Source organism: Apaloderma vittatum, unplaced genomic scaffold, assembly GCF_000703405.1.
Source record: "Apaloderma vittatum isolate BGI_N311 unplaced genomic scaffold, ASM70340v1 scaffold9367, whole genome shotgun sequence".
NCBI classification, from domain to species: Eukaryota; Metazoa; Chordata; class Aves; order Trogoniformes; family Trogonidae; genus Apaloderma; species Apaloderma vittatum.
The window spans coordinates 4,018-21,332 of record NW_009725680.1 but is presented as its reverse complement, the minus strand read 5'-3'; the positions used below and the strand labels follow the sequence as shown (position 1 = coordinate 21,332).

General features: G+C 50.4%; 1 protein-coding gene across 1 annotated transcript in view; it reads left to right on the top strand.

Moving 5' to 3' along the window:
- The window catches only part of FAM168A (family with sequence similarity 168, member A), a 24,182-nt gene extending 9,620 nt beyond the window's left edge, over positions 1-14,562 (top strand). The window contains exons 2-6 of the mRNA XM_009872990.1: positions 2,222-2,347; positions 9,376-9,518; positions 11,936-12,110; positions 13,196-13,326; positions 14,469-14,562. Of these exons, the coding sequence (XP_009871292.1) occupies positions 2,222-2,347; positions 9,376-9,518; positions 11,936-12,110; positions 13,196-13,308 (557 nt within the window). The 3' untranslated portion in view covers positions 13,309-13,326; positions 14,469-14,562. The remainder of the gene's footprint in view (positions 1-2,221; positions 2,348-9,375; positions 9,519-11,935; positions 12,111-13,195; positions 13,327-14,468) is intronic.
- The last annotated feature ends 2,753 nt before the right edge of the window (positions 14,563-17,315 follow it).

Below are 17,315 nucleotides of genomic sequence, written 5' to 3'. Positions count from 1 at the left end.
TGTCCAAACCATTCCTAACACAAGCCAGGATGCCGTTGGCCTTCTTGGCCCCCTGGGCACACTGCTGGCTCAATATTCAATTAGAACACCCAGGTCCTTTTCCGCCGTCCGGCCTTCCAGCCACCCTTCCCCAAGCCTGTAGCGTTGCAGGGGGTTGCTGTGACCAAACTGCAGTACCCTACGCTTGTCTCTATTGAATTTCAGACAGTTGGCCTGGGCCCATCGATCCAGTCTGCCCAGGTCCCTCTGTACAGCCTTTCCACCCTCCAGCAGATCGTCACTTCGTGTCCCACATGAACAGTCTCGTGAGGTCTTGGTGGACCGACAGACCCGCAGAAGTGCTTCTCTGCTCTCTCTGGGCAGTCATGTCCAACCCCGTGTGGCTGCTGGCCTGGGCTGTGGCACCAATGCCGATTCCTCCTTGGAGTCCTCAACCGCTCATCCCCAACTTGCCACTCTGTGGCGCTCCAGCTGCATCTTCAGAGATGGTTAAATAAGAGTCTGAGCAGACATGGAGGTGTTGGAGGGACTTGAAGCATCCTTGCTCTTGCCTTTTGGGCTGCAGAAAGGTTTACAAGCCCTGACCAAGTCTTGAAGTCCCTTCTGTGGGGCTCAGCACTGAGCCCCTTGTGGTAGAAACTTGCTTGGGTAGAAGGAGTTATCAAGCACAACTTTAAAATGTCTTCATGGGTGACTCCCTTGGGGCTGATGGGAGGATAAGGAACCCACCACCTCCTCCTGTGGGCCATGGTGGTCCTCCCAAATTGCTCCTCTTTCTGCCCCACATGGCTGGTTCTGCTGCTACAGACAGTTCCCTGCCTACAAAATCACGCCTCCATTGATGCTCTTTTTCCTCAAAGGCCTTTTTTTCTTTTTTTTTTCTCTCTGGAAATCTCTTGAGTTGGCAGATCTGAGCTAAAAATCCCTTTACCCCATCTCTGGGGAAATCCTACCTGTCCCTAATGGCATCCTCATGGGGAGAAGGGGACAACAGGGACACCCCCTGGCCTCCTACCTTCTAGAGGTGTTGGGGAATTCAGTAGTTTGGTGTAGAGAGAGTGTGTCAACACGCTACCTTCTGCCTTCGCAAAAAATACCTTTAAAGAAGCCATAAATTGTTGATTTTCTTCGATTCCAGCAGCTGCATCATTTTTCCTCCTTCACCCTCCACAACTTCACGGCGAGGTCTAATCACTAAGGAGCCTGCTGAGGCTCGATCAACCCTCGCTTGGTCTTCTTCCCTTCAACCAGGGATGGAGGGGGCCACTGTCTGGGGAAACAAAGTTATTTTCAGGAGAACAAAAAAAAAGAAAGAAAGAAAAACAGAAAAGACGTGTTAAGCTTTACCCAGGGACATCAGCTTTGGGAAGGAACCGGGTTGTAGGCTTGTGTTGGTGATTGTCCTTCTCCATAGATGGGCTCCAGAAAGCCTTTGGTGTAGCGACGGTTCTTGGAAAAGGGTTGGTTGTGTGTCTGGGTGTAGGATGAAGGTACCTCGAGTGCCGGTTCCTCATGCAGAGGTGCGTTTTGGCACTTGGTATAAAGCCTTTTCCTCCTCCATAAAATTTAAGACTCACAAAACGACAGAATTCTGTCGGTGCCTTCCGTTCTCAAATGCCACAAGGTTCGTCTCTTGAGCTTCTTCTGGTTTATTTGACTTGGCTTCACGGAAATACTTTTCGGCCATCTGGGACACCTGCCCAAAGCCATTGCTTCTGCTGACTGTCCTGTCCAGAGTTGGTGGGATGGTCACAGAAGCCAGTACCTTGTCCACTGGTGGTACCTGCCATGCAAGCATCTCAGAGGGTTTTACTGTGAGTAAAATGCCTTGCACGCCAGGCTCAGCCCGTTTTCCAGCTGGAAAACAAGACAAAGGACATCCATTACTGGTCCCTGTGGACAGAGGTGACCAGTGGGATCTGGAGAGGGATGGTGGCTCTGCTGGCCATGTCCCCCAGGTGGAGATCTTCATACAGATCGCTTAGCTCAGGAAATCAGGTGTTTGGGGTAGGTAACTGGTTTCCTGCAACGCACTGTGCGAGCTCCCTGGGGAGCAGGTGGAGCGAGAGGACCCACAGTGTGAAATTCTTACAGGTAGTTGTCCTTAAAAGGTTGGGGCGGGGAAAGGAAGAGGGCAGCAAAGCGGTTCAAATGTGACGTAAATGCGGGAAGTTGTATCTTCATTGCTCTGTGTGACACCTCTTCTCTGTCTCCACTCAAGCTACACTTCTGATGAAGCAAGCCTGGCCACAGACCTCCTCCTCCTGTGCCACGGAGGGCACCTTCCACCTCCCGGTGGACACCGGGACCGAGAACAGAACTTATCAGGCTTCTTCTGCAGCATTCAGTAAATAAACCTTTTCTTCTGGGGTTTTCCTTGGTTGTTTCATGCCCGTTTGCCTCCTCTCCCAGGGGTTATTTGAGGACGGGGTTATCTGGGATCAGGAAACGGTTGGGGATCCTTCGTGTCCCTGCAGGTGTCCTGGGTGCTGAGCCCTGACACAAGTGAGGGTGCTGCAGGTCGTGGGGGTGCTCGCCGGCACCGCGTAGCAGATCCATCACCTGCTGCTGCCAGAGCTGCTCGGTAGGAACGTTGCGCTGCTGCTGCCGTTTTCTCCTGGGATGAAATTTTGCAGAGCTCTTGGGGTTTTTTTTCATCTGAAAACAAGGTAGCATCCCTGCTCCTTTCGCTTGGCATGTGTTAAAGCCATGGAACAGCGTGAAAAAGAGAGCCCCAACCCCTCCAAGGAGAAACTCGAGTGGAAAAGGGTGAAAGCTGAGCTTGTGGTACCCGAGAGCATCCTGAGGTTGGTTGTGGTGGTGATGCTCTGTGGCTGAGCAGGACCGTATGAGTAGAAAAACCAAAGGGAGATTATTTCCTGTTCCCCTATAAGTTAAAGCGAGGGTTCCGAAGCATGATTTTCAAGGAACCTGGATGAAATTCCCACCTTTAAACTCAAGCTGGCTGAGCAGAGAGGCAGGGGGAGGAGATGCTGCCTACAGATGGATCACAGACAAACAGGAATTTCCAGGTGGAGCTTCATAATCTCATCCCCTAAGAGGCCAAATAATCCCTCCAGGAGAGGCAATAAGATCCCTGATAAGGCTCCTGGTGCTTCCCCTGGTATGTGGGATGTCCTCTGGCCCCTGCCCCATAGCTCTTGCCCTGTGTTGCATTCGAAAGCTGGGGCTTGGCTTGCATGAGGCGTGAGGTGGGACCGCTTCTAGGTTTAAAATTGACTTTGTCAACACCCTGGAGAAATTCCCAGTTGTATTTGGAAAAAAAAAAAAGTGACTCTCCGTGGGGTGTGTTTGCCAGGCTGGGACCCCTGTGCCCATTTGCACATGTGGGTTGAAGCATTTCTCACCATCTTGTCTGCTCCAGGCTCCCTTTTCATGCTAAATTAAATCATTTGCAGAATGAAGAAATATTGTTTGGGGTTTTTCTGTTGTTTTGTTTTTTGCAAAAGGAATTATTATAAATAACCCTGTTGAAAGCCTTTGGAAGACTTTCTCTTCCTTGCCATTCTTTGGGGTAGGAGCTGTACATCTGACACAGTGCAGGGGCTTTGCATCGTGTCTAATTTCACTCCAGACCCGATTTGACCAAGTTGTAAATGTTTGAAAAAATCTCAGCTTGTAATTAGTAGAAACTCTGATATTATTCAGCAGCGTTCCTTTGGAATTCTGCCCATCCCTGGGTGTGATTTCTCCCCATTGCAGCTCTGGGCTGCTGGAGGTGACATTCCTCCCTCAAAATCAGAGAGGACAAGAGCAGGTACCAAGGTAGGAAAAGGTTTGGGGGCAAAATTTGGCTGTGACCAGTCAATGTAAGTGATAAAATTGATTAATAATGCAGTCACGGGCCAGACCTGTGCAGGCTGGCCTCATTTCTAGAGAACTGACTTGGATGCATTTAATTTGGAAAATGAAATTTAATAGGTAAAGCCTTGAGGTTTCGCTTGCAGAGATGCTTCAGGCTTATAGCAGTGGTTGGATCCGCCAGTGCTCTGCTGGGAGTTGCTGTCTCAAGCTCTGAAAAATCAGAAATGTTTCAGCTTGGGCATCCCATATTGGTTCCATCCTTCGGCTCCATCTCACCCAGGCCAGGTTTTGTTCTTGGGGGAACAGCCTTCACCAAGTGTCCTGTGGCAGGAGACAGGTGAGACCTTACTCATGAGCCTCAGCAACGTATCAGATTCGGATGGAGGAGAGCCAAGAAGGAACTCTGGCTTTTTGTCCTTTAATGATGGGGTTTCAGAGCTTGGTTTTGCCTGAGGTATTTCATCCCGTCGCCAAGATGCTCCAGTTGTGATCAGGGTGGGTCACGGGCACAAAGCTTTGTGGTTTTGTGGTCGTTTCTGCCCTAGAGCATCCTGTTTGCTTCTGGCTGGCTGGTGAGGATAGTGGTGACAGCGGGAATGTCATCGGCAGAGACGGCCTTGGCCTGCCAGGCAGCTGGTGTCCCCACCACGGCATCACCCCCTGTGATGTCCCCATGCTCACCGCTCCAAAGCTGTTCCTTCACCCCCCTGGGTGCAGGGAAGGTGCATGGAAAATAAAGCCAGGAAAAAGGCTGGAGGAGGATGAGCTGGGGTGGAAGATCACGGCAGAAGCAGGACCACCCAGAACTCAACTGGGCCATGCAACCATGTAGGACCTCCTGGAGCTCCTCATGGCTGGTTACTCCTGCTTACGATGCGCCGCGGCGTGAGCCCTGAGTTCTGCCCCGTGTCTTCTTCAGGGGATCTGCCTTCTGCTCCCAGGGGCGGGTGTGTGCTGAGCGCAGCCTTCGTAGATACAGCTTGAGTTTACTGAAAAAATGCGAGTTTGTTTTTACAAAATCACAGAATCACAGAATCACAAGATGGTTTGGGTTGGGAGGGACCTTCAAAGACCATCTAATTTCAATCTCCTTGCCATGGGCAGGGCCACCTCCCACCAGACCAGGTTGCTCCAAGCCCTGTCCAACCTGGCCTTGGACACTTCCAGAGATGGGGCTTCCACAGCTTCTTCTGGGCAACTTATGCCAGGGTCTCATGACTCTCAGTGTAAAAATTTCTTCCTTATGTCCAATCTATAAGCTTTCTTAGAAGGCCCCTTTATATATCATAAGGCTGCTGTATGGTCTCTCTGGAGCCTTCTCTTCTCCAGGCTGAACAGACCCAACTCTCTCAGCCAGTCCCTGTAGCAGAAGTGCTCCAGCCCTCTGATCATCTTTGTGGCCTCCTCTGGACCTGCTGAAACAAGTCCATGTCCTTCTTGTGCTGAAAACCTTAGAGCTGGACCCAGAACTGCAGGTGGGCTCTCACCGGAGCAGAGCAGAGGGGCAGAATCACCTCTCTGGCCCTGCTGGCCCCGTTGCTCTGGATGCAGCCCAGGATGGGACTGGGCTGCTGGGCTGTGAGTGCTCATTGCTGGGTCACGTCCAGGTTTTCATCCACCAACACCCCCAAGTGATTCTCCACAGGGCTCCTCTCCATCCCTTCATCCCTCAGCCTCTATTGCTACTGGGGATTGTCCCGACCGAGGGGCAGGACCTTGAACTTGGCCTTGCTGAACTTCACAAGGTTCACCTGGGTCTACTCATCAACCTTGCCCGGGTCTCCCTGGATGCCCTCCTGTCCCTCTGGCCCGCCGACCGCACCGCTCAGCTTGGTGTCATCTGCAAACCTGCCGAGGAGACACTCAATCCTACCAGCCACATCACTGATGAAGATATAAAATAGGATTGGTCCCAGTGCCAGCCCTTTAGGGACATTACTGGTTTCCGCTTGGACATCGAGCTGGTGACTGTAACTCTGACCGTGTCCATCCAGCCCATTCCTTATCCATCTAATGCTTGTGGTGAGCCCTTCACGTGGAAACAAGAGGAGATGGTGATACAAAATTCATCACCGACCTTTCCCTCCCACCGCAGCCTTCCTGCTTTTGTAGAAAAATTGTGCAATTCAGGGCACTTCTGTGTTGCAGGATCGATAAGGTCGAGATTTCTAGTGTGACGTGAGGGATTTAATCAGCGATTTTACTAGAAGCTGGAGCTTAAAGGCTCGCTATTGCTTTTTAATCGCGGCGCTGCGGAACCGCAAAGCGGCAGAAGCACGGGCCCATGCCAGCCTCCTCATCCTAATAAGGTGTGAGATGATAGTCGCAATTAGGCTTTATAACAAGCTGTCACACATGCTTTTTCTGAGAGGAACCTCCATCACGTCGTGTCATTAAAACTTGGTTTCGCGTCGTTTTTACCCTCAAATTGTTCTGTATTTTTCCCTCAATTTATAAACATGGAAGATTACACCTGCCTGGACTATTATGTTTAATACCTTTTTTAATATCATAGAATCATAGAATGGTATCTGATGGTGTCATAGAGTGGTATCTGATATCGTAGCTAAATTGTCTGTGATTCAGCGGTCGGGAAACCGCGGCGTTAACGTTCGAGGTGGTAAAGCCACACAGCCTTGAGCTGCTCCACATCTCCGGACGCCCCATCAGAAATGATGAAGTGTGATGACAAGAACTGGCAGCCTCTAAAGTCTTTGTTTGAAAAAAAAAAAGAGTTCAGAATAGGAAAAAAAAAAAAATCAGTAAGATTGAAAAACAGGAGCTTGGTGGGTCTGTAGGTGATGTTGTTGGGTTCCTGGAGGACCCCACGATGGAGGAGCGTCAGCTTCTACTGCTCTGGTGAACGTGGCCGTTTCAAACCTGTGCTTCCATCTCTTACTCAGAGATAGTTGCTCTCCCGCTAACGTGAGTCAGAAAAAGGGTCACAGCTGTTCCGCTGTTTAATTAACACATTTTTTTTCCAATCTGCAGTAATCAGGAGGCGGTGAGATGCTGTTTGGGAGTTCCTAGAAAGCTCCTTGTTATCTTCACGCTGTTTCAGTGCCGGGCGGATAATATGGGGTATTAGCAGACTTGAAATCTTAGCCTTCATTAATTGCTGCCCTGAACACTGTTGGAGTAAATTAGTTCATTATATTTGAGTGTTTAGACATCTTATCGCTGGGCTGAGCCTTGACTTCTCCTCTCCATCCTACAGTCTTTTGGTTTTCTCTAAGGATGATTTTTTCCAGCCCTCCTGCAAGAGCTGGCGACTCTTTCTCACCAGCCTGCCCAGCCCACATGCTTTTCATTGCTGGTGTGAGGAGATTTTTTACCTTTTCCACTTTTTTTAACCATTCGTTGAGCTTTGATGCCGTCACGGCACACTTGATGTGGTCTGGTGTGTCCCGTGGCAGCAGCTCAGCTTTTAAGTCTTCCCTAAAAAAACCAATACCCTTAAAGCACAGATTTAAGTATTCTTGAGGGTTTTCCCCCATTTTAGCACCAAAGTAATAATGTTTCAGGGGCAGCTCCATGGAGCCTTCTTTGGAAATGCCTTTAAAGGCTGGGAATTCAAGTGTCACATATCCTTGGTGCAGGGACATCCCATCCTCGGGGTGGGTCCCACCTTCTTTAGATTCTGTACTTGCCACAAAGTCTTACTGGTACTTGACTGCCAGGTAACAGGAATTGGGTTACGTAGTGTTAACCTGGGCCTGCTTAAAGCTGGCCCTTTCTTTTTTTGAGAGCAAAACTGGTGGAAGGTATGAGGGTCAACCCCATGTTCAGCACAAATCAACAGATAGGGAGATACCTTGAAAGGTTTCGGAAGAGTGGAGATCTTTGCGGGATGTCCTCATCCCAGGGAATGCCTTTTAAAAAAAAAAATAGACAAATATGATCAGGCTTGTATTAGAGGATCTGGAGCTGGTACCGCTGGGTGTTCTGGAAGGAAAATGTAATTTTAGAAGCACCAAGCAGCTCAGAACTAAATGCAAATAGCAGCAAAAACCCAAAGTGACACCCAGAGCCAGCAGGTCAGCTGATACCACGTATCCCTTAGGTTATTTTTAGTTGGGTTAGGTTCTTTTTTTGACACAATTTTCCATGTTTTGGAAAGGATCCTTCATTTTAGTTTGTTCCTCGTATACTCGGCAAATCCTAAATACTGCAAGTCATTGCTCGGAGCGGCGTAGGCAGGAGACAACCATACTATGTCATGAAATTAGATCCTCCAGCAATGAAGTTCTGGTTTTGCCCATCATGTTCTGAGCGAAAAAAATAGAAGGTCAAAGGACAGAAATCTGGGGAGGAGAGAAGGAAAATCATTATTCTCATCAAGTAGGTGTATAGAGATGGGTAAGTAGGTGTGGGCCTACTGCTGCCTTAGGTGGTTTAAGTGCTAGTTGAGTCCCATCAAGTCATGCCTTGACCCTTCAGCTCTACGGCTCGGTGTAGGCAGCGTGGGAAGAGCCGTTGCCAGGCTGGGTGGAGGATGCTGTGGTCAGCTAGCCATGGATGGATGCTGGACGCAGAAGGTCTTGGCTTGATGGATTTCATGGCATGTCAGTAGATGCTGGTGCATCTCCTCCATGCTGAGTGCTGCCCAGGGAGCAGCCAGTGCATGATGACCAGCAGCTCAGGTTGCTCAAGTGCTGCGTGGACCATGAGCCAATAAAGTGCCCTCATGGCCATCAAGAAGAGGGGGGGACATCAAGAAGAGGTTGGGCAGCAGGTCGAGGGAGGGCATCCTTCCCCTCTGCTCTGCCCTGGGGAGGCCACATCTGGATCCTGTGCCCAGTTCTAGGCTCCCCAGTTCCAGAAGGACAGGGAACTGGTGGAGAGAGCCCAGCGCAGGGTCACTGAGAGGATGAGGGGGCTGGAGCATCTCCCACTTGAGGAATGAGATTTTGGGAAGAATCTCTATACTGAGAGGGTTGTCAGCCATTGGAACAGGCTGCCCAGGGAGGAGGTTGAGTCACCGTCCCTGGAAGTGTTTAAGAGACGGGTGGATGTTGTGTTGGGGGTAGTTGTTGAGTAGGTTGATGGGGCTGGGGCAAAGGCTGAACTCGATGATCTTCTAGATCTCTTCCAGCTGATACGATTCTCTGATTCTATGAAAATTGACTTTGTTTTCCATTTTGCACCAGCTTACAATCAAATTAAAAAGCACATGAAAATATCTCAAGGGGGATGTCAGGAGGATGGGGCCAGACTCTTCTCAGGGGTGCCCAGTGACGGGACAAGGGGCAATGGGCACAAACTGGGAAAAGGGAGGTTCAGCCTCAACATCAGGAAATACTTCTGTACTGGGGAGGTGACAGAGCCCTGGCCCAGGCTGCCCAGAGAGGGTGTGGGGTCTCTGTCTCTGGAGACTTTCCAAACCCACCTGGTCGTTCTCCTGTGGGATCTACTGGATGTGATCCTGCTCTGGCAGGGGGGGTGGACGAGGGGATCTCCAGAAGTCCTTTCCAACCCCTGCCGTTCTGTGACTCTGTGACCAGCTCTGCAGCTGTAACTCCTAACTCAGACTCCTCTTGTCTTCACCAGGGTACACTGCGGGGACTCCCTACAAGGTCCCACCGACCCAGAGTAACAACGCACCTCCTCCCTACTCGCCATCTCCGAATCCGTATCAAACCGCTATGTACCCCATCAGAAGTGCCTACCCACAGCAGAACCTGTACACCCAGGTAGGTGCTCACCGCCTCACTCAGTGGCATCTGAGGTTCCTGCAGGGCTTCATCCTTGGCTGTCAGGACTGAGCACCCATGTCCTGGCAGGATGGAGGGCTTGGTGGGTCTTTGGGATGCTGGAGTGTCTCTCTTCCCTCCTCTGTTGGATCCTCTGGATGAGACATGGCCATGCGAGGCTATTGGTGTGCAGTGGAGTCAGCATCCCTGTGGCTCAGACAAGATGGGAATCAGGTCTCTTCTCCCAAAATCACATGCCTGACTGCCAGGGCTTGCTGGCTCCAGAATGGTCCCAGCACCCACCTCTTCCAACCCTTCCCAGCTCTCAGTGCTGCTCTTTCCCAGGGTCACAATCTGGGTCCCCACAAGGTCCATTTGCTGATGGCTTTTTGTATCTCACCTGACTTGTACTGCCCTCCTGCCACCTTCCATGGACAAGCCCCTGTGTCACCTTCATCAGCACAAGTTCCTTCATGAATGAGCCAGATTCATGTCTTCATGGAGGAGCTGAAGGGTTTCAAGTACCATCTTCTCTGCTGCTGCCTTGCCTCCAGGTGGGGATCCTCCACAGGACAGATGTCCTCTGGAAAATCACCTTTGGTGCCCCTTCCCACTGAAGATCCCTAGCTCCTCGAGCAGTCTGGCCCTACAGCGTCTCTGACTTTCCCCCACTTTAAGGTCAAAGAGCCAACTTCTCCAGCAGCTACAACCTCATGGAGTGGTTTCTCCGTGCCCTGCTGAGAGCGGAACATCTCTTGCTGGTTTTGTCTGCCGTCACATCTCCTTCCATTAACTGAGCGTCGCATAAACCACTGGGGGCCAAACCCATCCCTGCTTGCTGGTTCCTCTCCGATCCCGGCCACAACGAGAGGTTGGCATCTGCTCTCAGTGCCCACCAGCAAGCCTGAGCTGGAGCAGGCTTTGCAGATGCTGTTTCCTCACCTCTGCTTGCCATGGACCAGCAAAGAAGAGTTTTCACGGCCTGGAAGGGAACGACAGCGAGAAGGAGATGCTTTGGTAGCACATTGTGCTTGCAGCACTCGCCGCCTGGGAAGTTGCTTCTCCACAGCCGACTTCTCAGTCTCCTTTTCTTCGTGGGCTTCATTTATCTTAATGTGTCCTTCTCGTTCTCCAAGGACCCACCTGTCAGCAGCTGTGATTTGTCCCATCAATCTGTGTAGCTCCTGAAAGGAAGAAGTAATTTAATAGTTCACCTGCATCACCTTCTCCCCTTCATCCACACCTTCGGAGGATCTCTAATGGCCTTCACTAACCAACGACAAAACCTCCCTTTCTTTTTTTTTAAACCCTCTGATCTTTCCGTCTGTCCCTGGTTTGCAGGTGCCCGCGGTGTCCCTGCATGTCCTGGGGACAGCAGTTCTCTCCTCTGCACCGCTTGTGTGTCAGGCCCTTCGTTATTTTGCATATGGAGCTTTATCTGTTGGTTGCTTTCTCTTATTCCCAAGCACCTTGGGGTCAGCCAAGAGTCGTGGCTTCTCCTTTTTCTTCCATCTCTTGTTCATTTTCTGTGCCAGCGGCCAAAGTCTTTCGAGTCTTTTCCTCCCTGACTCTCCATCCTGTGATGATGATCCCTCCTGTTGCCTTCATCCATCCTGGGGACCACCCCACACATCCACAGGTTTGGCTTCATCCTTGCTTCTCCAGGTTTCCAGGCACAGGATCTTGCTCATGGGTAGGACCAGCCCTTCGGCAACATTTGAATGACATCCCACAGGCAGCACTTTGTACCATCAGCTACATGTGGCTCCTGCTTGTCTTAATATTGCTTCTGCAGCGCATCTGGAGGAGCTGAGGGCTTGAAGTCTTCAAGGACCAGAGCCATTCGTGATAGGGGCTAGGTTTGGGAAACTCCTTTGTGCTGGTGTGGGGGGTAGGTGTGGGGTTCTGCTGGCAGGACCAGCCCCGAGAGCATCACAGCTTGCTCCAGGGCAGCATCTGCAGTCGCAGGTGGTGGAGCTCCGTGATGACACCTCGATCCGTGTTACCAGACTGACCCTCACTGCACACCGAGCTAGCGATCGGCCCCAAATAAAATAGAATCGTAGAATTGTCAAGGTTGGAAGGGACCTTAAAGCTCATCCAGTTCCAAGCCCCTGCCATGGGCAGGGACATCCCCCACTAGATCAGGCTGCCCAGAGCCCCATCCAGCCTGGCCTGAAAAACTCCCAGGGATGGGGCTGCCACCCCCTCTCTGGGCAACCTGGGCCAGGGTCTCCCCACCCTCATGGGGAAGAACTTCTTCCTCACGTCCCATCTGAACCGACCCATCTCTGGCTTCAATCCATTCCCCCTAGTCCTACCACTACTATACTTCAAGTCACTGCTTTAGCTTGTGCTTTCAATCGAACGACGAAGATGACGGCATTGTTTGGGTTTTTTCTCCCCTTCTCCAACAGGGAGCTTATTACACCCAGCCAGTGTACGCGGCACAGCCTCACGTTATCCATCACACCACCGTGGTTCAGCCCAACAGCATCCCCTCGGCCATCTACCCGGCTCCGGTCGCTGCACCCAGGACCAACGGTGTGGCCATGGGAATGGTCGCTGGAACCACCATGGCAATGTCAGCAGGTAAGAAGGCAAATCTTTGCCGTGTTTAGAGCCATCTCTCGGGTGGGACATATCCAGACAAACCTGTGCAGGACATTTGTCCTGGATGAAAAACTCTCTGTGCACCCAACCTTCAGGGTGTATCTGGCGAAGCGCTTTGCCCACAGCTAATTGTAGCTTTGTCCACTGGTTTTGCTTGGTGGTTACCCCTCCTTTTGAAGCAAAAATCAATTAATTCGCTCCCAATACTGATCCAACTCAGTTTTTAGATTAGCAGGGGAGACCTTCAGTTGGCTGACTCTAGAGGGATGCACTCTTGCATCCTTTAGTATATTATTCTTTCCTCTGTCTGTTCCATAAATAGAAGAGTAAGCAGGCTTGTCCCTCTTCAAATACTGTTGTATTTCTATCCTCGAGTTCCTTTTTTAGGCTACTGATAGTCTTGCTTTCGTTTGACAAAATGAACATTAACCTCGGTTTATGTATCCCAGATCCTTGGTGATTTCTGTGCAGGATTGCTTCAGACTGCAATTAATTGACAGCACACTAAGTACAGATATCAGCTGGTTTTATTTATTTTTACCAAAGGCTGCATTTCCCTCATTAGCAATTCTTAGGACTGTATATTGAATTATGCCAAGAAGCGCGTCATTCATCCTTTTGCAGCTGCATTAGCTGTGAAAAAGGACTCGGTTAGGGAACGCAATCCCTTTTGCAACCCTCATCCCTTCCAGTTTGGTCCTTAGAGGTTTCGGACATCTGCTGTTGCAGTTCAGCCCGATGCCTTCAACAGGTGGAAAACGTCAGCAGCTCTGATGCTGGTCTTCAGGGACAAGGAAAATTGGAAAAAAAGATTAGTTAAGGGCCAAAATGAGCATGAAAAATATGCTGGAGCTCCAGGTGGGTTTATTCTATTCATGGTGCTGGCTGAGTCCAACGCCTTCGATTCAGGTCGGAATAATATTTGGGAGAATTGAAGAAGGAGGAGAAAAGGCAGTTGATGCTGTGCCTGCCCCTCGGATACGGTCTGCAGCACCATCCCCTTGGGGTACTGCTCCCCTGATCGACCTCTCCTCCTTGCTAAGTGTTCCTCCATGCCGTTGCAGGAACCTTGTTGACCACGCCACAACACACTGCCATCGGAGCACATCCAGTTTCCGTGCCAACGTACAGGGCTCAAGGAACCCCCACCTACAGCTACGTACCTCCACACTGGTAAACCCACTGGCCAATTCATGTAAGTGCCGTCTCTGCAGGCTTTGCTCTTGCCCTTGTTGATTTTCTGGTCGCCCAGCGTTGCTGTCGCGTCTCTCCTTCCTGCAGAGCAGCCGAATTCCTTGGTCTGGGTGATGTTTTGGCTTCAGAAAGGCCGTTTAGCACAGCTCCTCGGCAGGGATAGCCTCACGGCTACAGAGAGTGTCGGCAAAGCAGGGGCCACCTTGACCTTAACATCTTGCTGCTCCGTGCGTGCAAGGTTTTGCCAGCGGCATCGGTGGCATCAAGGTGCTCCGAGTGCAGTTGGGCACCGTGAGGGTGGAAATTTTCATGCTTTAAGGTTTTGGATGCATCATGCTTTTTCATAAAATCACAGAGTGGTTTGGATTGGAAGGGGTCTTGAGGTCATCTCATTGCAACCATGGGTAGAGACCCCTCCCACCAGCCCAGGTTGCTCCAAGCCCTGTCCAACCTGGCCTTGGACACTTCCAGGGTTGGGGAAGTTGCGACAGCGTCTCTGGGCAACCTGGGCCAGGGTGTCACCACCCTCACAGGAAAGAATTTCTTCTTAATATCTAAATTTACCCTCTGCCATCTTGTATCTGATCTAAATCTATGCCCTTTCGGTCTGAAACCGTCAGCCCTTGTCTTATCACTACACTCCCTGATAAAAAGCCCCTCCCCATCTTTCATATCTATTTTCCCCTGCTAAAACCTATCATCCTTCGATACCACCAGCGTTGCATCCCGCTCCCTGCAGGTTCCCGTCACGCTCAGGATCGCAGAAATCCCAGTTGCTCGTTTAAATGCTGGAGTCCCTCGGTCCATCACGCCCAATTAACAGACCAGGCGGCTGATGGGAACACATGATGCTGCCGGGGGACATCTCATCCTGCCCGGGGAGGGGGGTTATCACCAATCTCTCCTTGTTACGCTGGGCTAATCCTGCCCGTGACAAACTGTCGTGCAATTAGCAGCGAGTACTAATTTAAGCCGGTGCGTTGGGTACCACCAGCGAGCTGCTGCTTCCTCAGCTCCAAGAAACTGCCCACGGAGCGGGGTGGTTAAATTCATGAGGGATGTGGAGGAGAGGAGAACAGCCCTGCCCGATCCGACCCCTCTTGCTTTTAACTCCTCATTTGCAACGTGTTTGCTCTCTTCCAGATCCGGAATCAAACATTGTATGCAACTACACAAGTCTTACATCGGTGCTGTGGCCGCTGGACTGCAGCACCTCGTCTGTTTGCAAGAACAAAAATGAAAAAAAAAAGGAAAAAAAAAAAGTGCAAGGGTCACTTTATGCATTCTTTAGTGGTTTTTGTAAAAGCTGCTTTTTCTAATCTTCTGCCTCCCTTTTTTTTTTTTTTCCTCCTCTCCCCCTTCCTCCTCCCCAACCCACATAAATTGTGTAACACACATACTGACACTGAGCAATAGTAAAGTTCTCTCTTTGGTCCTATCAGTTTGAAAAGCTCAGAATCTTCACTTTTCCAGCATTTGCCCAGCTGAGTGGTGCAAAGATCCCCCCACTTCTTGTTTGTTTTGGGTTCTTTTTCGTTCTTTTTTTTCTGTTGTCGTTGTTGTTGACGAGAGCCTAGATTTTTTCTTTGGCTAGTAAGAGTGGTTGATGTTCAGGGTACTATGTGAAAAGCACAGCGCTGGTAGGCAGGCTTATTCCGATTTGGTTTGGGGTATTTTTAGTTGAATAATATAAATTATTTAATCTTCCATAACATATTACAAGAAAATTGGTGTCTTCCAGATAGCTGTCGTGATAGATTATAAATGCATTATCTGCGGTGAAATTCTGAACTCATCCCTTCTTTTGTAGGAGTAAGAGAATATAAATATAATTAGCGATGTAACACACTTGTCTTAGCAAGTAGGAGGACTGGTCACCATCGGGTCTTTGGTCTGCTTTTTCCAACTGGGCAAACGGATCTTGCGTGATGGGAGGAGAGCAGCAGAGAGGAACGTGCCCTGGTAGCATCTTGGACCTCTTGGCAAAACGAGGTGGTGCCCATCAGCCACGTCCTGGGGCAGCATGAGGGAGAAGGCAGCTCCTTCCTTGCACGGCTACCGACGTGCTGGGTGGCTGTTGAAGGAAGAAAGGAGATGTCCAAGGGTTGGTCTGAAGAGCTTTGCCAGGTCCAAGGAATGGTCTGAGTTGCTTCTCCAGGTCCAGAGGTTGGTCCGAAGAGCTTCTCCATGTCCAAGGGTTGGTCTGAAGAGCTTCTCCAGGTCCAGAGGTTGGTCTGAAGAGCTTCTCCAGGTCCAAGGGTTGGTCTGAAGAGCTTCTCCAGGTCCAAGGGTTGGTCTGAGGAGCTTCTCCAGGGTCTAGTGTCATGGGGAAAGAGGGTTGCTGGTTGATGGAGAAGAGCCTTTGAGGCAGGATGAGGGGAGAGACGGGTGGCCTCACCTTGCATCCAGGTTGTTGGCAGGGCTGAGACCAAACTGCAACGCCTCTGTGGCAGTCGAGGTGGTCCCCCATTCCTTGAGTTACAGCTGTGCTTGGAGACTTCCAGGAGAAATGTTCATCCAAGCACAAATCCTGCTCAGAGAGGGGGACGTTGTCCGGCGACTTTGCTTGGCGGGTGGGGAGAAGTTGAGCGGAGAGGAAGCAATAGCAATAAACATGTCGCCTTCCTCACGGGAAGGCACCTGAGAAAAGGTGAGGGCAAGGAAGATGATCCACGGTTGACGTGAGCCAGGCTGGGATACAATGGGCAGGCAGAGGCTGTGGGCATTGGGGTAATTTCTGGAGGTTTTGGTTTATCCAGGGGTGTGAGGACAGGAAGCCGACTGCAGCCAGTGACATCCCACCCCGGGGTGTCCAAGCAGAGCAATAAGTTGTCTCAAGGCAGCAGAGAGAGAGTTTGTATTTGCAGACAATGCTTGTGGCCAGTTTATTTTTAAATTCTTATTGCTAAACCCAGCATAGAAAGAAGGTTTTTCTTCTTTTTTTTTCCTCCTAAGACAAAAACATTCTGGTTTTGATTTTTCCCTCAAGTGTGCCAAAAGAGTTACATCCACCCAGTGGTGTGCAACTCTCACGTCTCTTGGGCTCCGAGGTTGTCGTAACGGACCAAATCCAGAGCCTTTCAAGAGGTCAGGTTAGGAGATGTCGACAGGAATCCCTCCTGGCACGAGCTTCTGACCCGCGTGTGGTGTTGTCAGTGCCCAGATGTCTCTGTAGGTTGTTCTGCTTTGGTCACACCTTAGTCACATCTCCAGAGGGAGATGAGAGCAGTGGAGACCAGCACTGGAAGGTTACCTTGACCAGGACATGGTGGTGTAGAGGTCAACTGGAAGGTCTTTCAGAACATCAAGGTGACCAGTTGTTGGCACCTGGGCGAGACCTCCTTGCTCTTGGTGGTGTCTCCCATCTTGGCTTTGCTGCCCTTGAGAAGAGTTCTCTGCCATGAGCGTGGTCCAAATGGGGAGAAACAAGCTTAGAGACCAAAGAGGACTTTTCCTACCGCTAGTTGGTCCCAGGTGGTTTGTCAGGTCGGGTGTTGGGGCTGGCGTTTCTCTTTGGGGGTCATTTAGTAGGTTCTGCTGATTTTAAAGGAAATCTTGCAAAGCTCTGGTTGACCTGCCTAACGTTATGGGGAACAAAGTGGGTGAAAGCTGAGCACCAGTGCCGTGGGGTGGGAAAGGTGGAGTTCTTCCCGTGTAGCACTTTGGGTTCATATAACAGGAAAAGGAAGAAAAGTAAATAATCCAAGGGTTGCTCCATTCAGCTTGGTGAAGCCAAGAGTTAGCACATAAAAAGCAACGGGACTTTTGGAACTAACAATCCTACATCATCCCTCCGCTGTTCGTAGCACACTACAGTTAAACCTGGGCCAAAAAACCCCAACTGGTAGCTCACAGGAATTGAAGACGTCTCAGATACCCTTTTTTTGCTCTTGCTGTTGACTTCATGGTCTGTATTAGGATCTCTCTGTCGGTGTTGAAACACGTCAGATGGGAGCTCTAGCCAATGTCACAGCTGGGCTCTGCAGAGGA